At 37.5% G+C, this 5,877-nt stretch overlaps 1 protein-coding gene across 1 annotated transcript; it reads left to right on the top strand.

Annotated features, from left to right (window-relative positions):
- Positions 1–3,290: 3,290 nt before the first annotated feature.
- Positions 3,291–4,778, top strand: LOTGIDRAFT_170114 (hypothetical protein; the record flags this gene model as incomplete). The annotated part of the gene is made up of 3 exons (XM_009068747.1): positions 3,291–4,257; positions 4,528–4,578; positions 4,762–4,778. The coding sequence occupies 3 exons, from the start codon at positions 3,291–3,293 to the stop codon at positions 4,776–4,778; spliced, it is 1,035 nt and encodes a 344-aa protein (XP_009066995.1).
- Between the last annotated feature and the right edge of the window lie 1,099 nt (positions 4,779–5,877).

The following is a 5,877-nucleotide window of genomic DNA, read 5'->3' on the forward strand; positions in this document are numbered from 1 at the left end:
AAACAAACCAACAAATAATAATGTGACAATTTTTAAGTAAACAATACGATAGAGAGTGATAAATAGAACATTATTACGTTTCCGGGTTATGTAAAGTAGCCTAGATATGGAAGCCGGCAGTGGCCAATTTTACTTCTCGTCTTCTCGCTTTCTAATGAGATGTCTTGGTACCTTTGTTTTCTCCCCCCGTCTCTCCTTCTCGGTTCCTAGCTCTTTCCGACTCTTTCCGTCGTGTGCGATAGTCAAGAGTACAATTGGCCGCAACCGGCTTCCATAAAGTATTATCAACTACCAAGCTAACAGCACAGAATCATCAAATTTGAAACAATCCATCTTCCAACTACTACGACTACCAACTACAACCTAGTTTGCGGTATCAGCATCCGTTGGTCTGGAAGCGAACGTTAACCCATCGTCTACCAACCAACCAATCAACCAACCTTCCATAAATTTTTTTTTTTTCTATCTCTGGTCACTACATAGCCGATAGGCCTACACTGTAGCCTATAGTGTTGGAAATGTTTCTCATTTAACATTTAGGATTGTCGTGTATCGATTAAATTATTGAATTTGAAAAGTTCATTAGAAGATAGATTAATTATTAAGATTATCACGAACTGCCCGCAGCATACTATACAGATTACTGAGTACTTTTCTTTATGAATGGGAGAATCAAGTTTACAAGACCTGTCAGTCATTCAGTCCAGTTTTTATTTTTGACTTTTATTTTAAAAACAAGTGCACTCTACTTATCTGGTAAATATAGTTTTGAGTGAAGTTTTGTTTTGAAAGGACGTGCACTTTGACCATTGTTATCACTTCTAAATATAGAGTGCAGTTTTTACTTTGGTCATTGTTGTTTCTTCTAAAAATATCTTCGTTTCACAGGACGTACACTATTTATTGACCTCGCTAACAATATGCTAAATATACTATTGTGTACAGTTTTTTTTTTTGAGCGAACTCGCACTTTGACCATTGTTACCAATTCTAAATATATCATACGGCTCAGCTCGAATTTCAAAGAAAATGCACAGTGATTTTTTGCAGTGGCAATTGATATCAACTGCTAATATACTAATGAGAGAGGTGCACTTAACATAGTTGTTATTATATTCAAAATATATCATACTGTACAGTTTTGTTTTAAAAGAACTAGCAGTTGTTAGCACTCCTAAATATATCATACGGTACAGTTTGATTTTCAAAGGCCGTGCTCTTTGCTGTGACCATCAATACCAAGTGCTAAATATAATATAGAGTACAGTTTTGAAATGAGAGAAGGCCATCTGACCATTGTTATTAGTGTCGGGCCAGAAGCAGGCTATGTTTACTCTTTTCGAAACACCTGATGGTGTACTCGTTTGAAGAGTACAATACTATACAACTTTTACTTTTTTTGTCATGCTTTGGACGCGATTTTGGCGTGTAGGAATTTTTATTTTCATTATTCAAAAAACAATTAAAGATACCTACCCATAAATAAAGCCATACATTAAGGGTTGAGGATTGAGGATTGGGGATACAATTTTTACAGTTTTGTTTTTATGGCGCTTTGGTCATATATCATACAGTACAGTTAAGAATTTTAAGTTGTAACATTGTGGTTAAGTAGTGTTACGAAAGCACAGACACAGGCGTGCAGGCTTAACCTCTAGTGATAGATTATTGTTTGTGCAGTTAGTTTGAATAATATGATATAATTTCAATATTATATATTGTATATCAATATTCAAATATAATATGTACCCTTACATGACGTTACCTTTATATTTTACAGTTTTATTTTTATGCACCTGTGTAAAGATTTTGTTTTGAAAAGATGTGCACTTTGACAATTATGACAAACTGTAAATAGTTTATGAGCAGTTCTCATGTTGTTTACTATCTAGTTTTAAGGAACGTTACTTCAGAGACTGTCATAAAAGCACCGGAAACGTAGATCAAAAGATGAAATTTTCAAGTTTTGTTTATTGTTCATTTCAAAAAATGCACCGAATAACAATTTTAGTTATATGGCGGCTCTCCGATAGTAAAGCAAAGTTGACAGAATTGACGTGGGTGAGGGGTTAGGCTGGTTTGATCGAAAATTTCGGGTTCTCCAGAGCATCAGCCGAAATTACTAGTTGTCTATTCGAGGTTTTTTCGGTTACTGCCCCCCGCCCAGTAACCGGGTCTGTATTTATTTTTTCATATTGTATTTTTCATTTACCATTTACCATGCAACATCTAGGTGAACTGTGCGACTTGGTTTGTCAACTTTCCATCCAACGATTTAAGATTTCATTCATTAAGGAGTCAATGTTAATGAAGATTAATATGCCACGATTTAAAAGCAATGGTCCATCCTGTTTCGTTATGTTGATGGAACAAGACACCTGGTTACACGCAGTTACCACGTTGTCGTTATTCTTGATTGAAGGGTGCTAGATGGTGCAGATATAAGTCAAATTCACGAATCGGACATAATGTGATGAGTGTGCACCACAGAATAAGGCAATCCGTCAAATAGTAATACGCAGTTACGAAGATGGTTTTCGCCGAGTCGAGGGTGCCAGACGGTGCAGGTATACGTCGATCCGTTCAAGCCGTACCCTCACTTCGGGGCTTGTACTAAACGAATGTCACTTATCATTAAAAAAAATTCATCAAAATATTGTCAAAAACTTCATAATATTTACTAGTGTGATTTTATGTGTTTTAGGTGTGCTGTCGGTACACTTAGGTTACAAAGTGTCATTGACTTTCATAAATACCGCGTAGTAAGTATAGGAACGAATACGCGAGGTACTGGGTCCGGTACAAGAAGCGAATGGATAAGATCGCGCCCGATGCGGGATTATCGATACAGTAGAAAATTCAATTAGCGAATGGATAAGATATCGCGCCCGGTGCAGGATTATCGATACAGTAGAAAATACAATAAGCGAGTGGATAAGATATCGCGCCCGGTGCGGGATTATCGATACTGTAGAAAATACAAGAAACGAATGGATGAGATATCGCGCCCGGTGCGGGATTATCGATACTGTAGAAAACACAATAAACGAATGGATGAGATATCGCGCCCGGTGTGGGATTATCGATACTGTAGTAAATACACGAAACGAATGGATGAGATATCGCACCCAGTGCGGGATTATTGATACTGTAGAAAATACAAGAAACGAATGGATGAGATATCGCACCCAGTGCGGGATTATTGATACTGTAGAAAATACAATAAACGAATGGATGAGATATCGCACCCAGTGCGGGATTATTGATACTGTAGAAAATACAAGAAACGAATGGATGAGATATCGCGCCCGGTGCGGGATTATCGATACTGTAGAAAATACAATAAACGAATGGATGAGATACCGAGTCCGGTGCGGGATTATCGATACTGTAGAAAATACAAGAAACGAATGGATGAGATATCGCGCGAGGTGCGGGATTATCGATACTGTAGAAAACACAAGAAACGAATGGATGAGATATCGCGCGAGGTGTGGGATTATCGATACTGTAGAAAACACAATAAACGAATGGATGAGATACCGCGTCCAGTGTGGGATTATCGATACTGTAGAAAACACAATAAACGAATGGATGAGATACCGCGCGAGGTGCGGGATTATCGATACAGTAGAAAACACAATAAACGAATGGATGAGGTACCGCGTCCGGTGCGGGATTATCGATACTGTAGAAAATACAATAAACGAATGGATGAGATATCGCGCCCGGTGCGGGATTATCGATACTGTAGAAAACACAATAAACGAATGGATGAGATATCGCGCCCGGTGCGGCATTATCGATACAGTAGAAAACACAATAAACGAATGGATGAGATACCGAGTCCGGTGCGGGATTATCGATACTGTAGAAAATACAATAAACGAATGGATGAGATATCGCGCGAGGTGCGGGATTATCGATACAGTAGAAAACACAATAAACGAATGGATGAGATACCGAGTCCGGTGCGGGATTATCGATACTGTAGAAAATACAATAAACGAATGGATGAGATATCGCGCCCGGTGCGGGATTATCGATACTGTAGAAAACACAAGAAAGAATGGATAAGATATCGCGCCCAGTGCGGGATTATCGATGCTGTAGAAAATACAATAAGCGAACGGATGAGATATCGCGCCCGGTGCGGGATTATCGATACTGTAGAAAACACAATAAACGAATGGATGAGATATCGCGCCCGGTGCGGCATTATCGATACAGTAGAAAATACAATGAGGAACAGACGAGGTACAGATCTTCAGAACGACTCGAGATAATCCTTTGATCAAATTGTCTCGATTTCTTACAATGCTGCGTTCGTATTTTTACCTGCATATGGCTGTTGAACATTACAAATCCAGATAAATCTGCCATGAAGTTGGTTTCACCGATATGTTGTTTTGAATTTCGAGATTCGTTTTACGGTTTGGATCATTATTACTTGGTTTTAATTAATTTGTAACAAGTAATGTCATCTTCTTATATACAGATAACAATTTTTCATTATTTTCAATTCAGAAATGTGTTTTAACACGTATTTTCATCTAACTATAGAGGTAAACAAGCCAGGTATAGGTAATAAAGTTATAACTTCAGGTCATTGAAACAGGTAAAAAAACAATTGGGTCGTAACATCTATTGTTGTCTCTGTTTTTTTGTAAGTCGCAATTCTTACACAATAGGCGGTGTGCACGACAATGTCCTTGAAAAATATATGACGTCATTGTAACAATTTTATTGTTCATTTTTTAGGGAATCCTTTATCTTAAGTGATCGTTTTAAATCAGTTAGATTTATATCTAGCCCATACATTTATGTTTAGGTATGAAGTACGGCGTAAAAAAAAATCAATTGTTTTTTATCAAAATATTCATAAACAAATAAAAACATATCACGTCAGAAAGGTTCCTTGACAGGTGGGGGGTAGGGGGGTAGAGGGGGAAAGTGCGTTTTTCTGGCAACCTCAGATACATGAAATGAAAAGAATGGAGTTTTACGACCTACTTTTCTGTACCATGTGGGCTAATGAAGCCGGGCAACGCCATGCAGGGTGCGATGAGGGAAATTTTGTCATGACAGCGGCAACTAACGTGCACAGTCTGCAGCACACGGGGCCTCGGTTTATTGTCCCATCCGAACGACTAGACGCTTTTTCCATATCAGCCCATCTTACCTGCAAAACAGACAGGGTTTACAAATCCGAAGGTATCAATTCCCGCATCAGGTAAATGTTTAAATATGAAAAACCTAATCATTCAAGATAACATGGACAGAATGACAAATTTATGTGCCAATATGAGCAGAATCTTCTGCGCTGGAAAAGCAAGGTGTCATTATGTGCAAATTATAAATTTCCTTGATCAAAGGAAGAAAAAGATATATATCGTGATGTTTGTTACACCTAAACCGACTATTATTCCTGTATAATCTGATATAAAAAACGATTCCTGTATCACTCAGATAAGACGTTTAGTATGGCAAAGTCAGAAACATTTTTTTGGGTAAATTGTCAATATCCGTGCCAGACGATAAGGAAGACAAACGTACACATGATGATTGTTACACCTAACGATGAAAGAACCCGGATGAGACACCAGTACATCCGGTTTGAACTGAACTAAGAGGGAAGTTATATTTAAAAACATTCATTGTTATATGAAGTACAAGTATTTCCGTAAAGCAGTCAAATTTCAATGTTTGAAATATAATATGTATATAATACTTACAATAGATGAAGTTTTTATGAATTGAATATAACTCAGGAAAAGGTATTTCGTAAAATTCTTTGTAACCTTAAAGTGATTGAAAGAGGTTTTTCTAAAAATGTATCTGTATCAGAATGACTTATACTATAGCAACAATTTGCAG

This window comes from Lottia gigantea (assembly GCF_000327385.1).
Source record: "Lottia gigantea unplaced genomic scaffold LOTGIsca_93, whole genome shotgun sequence".
NCBI classification, from domain to species: Eukaryota; Metazoa; Mollusca; class Gastropoda; family Lottiidae; genus Lottia; species Lottia gigantea.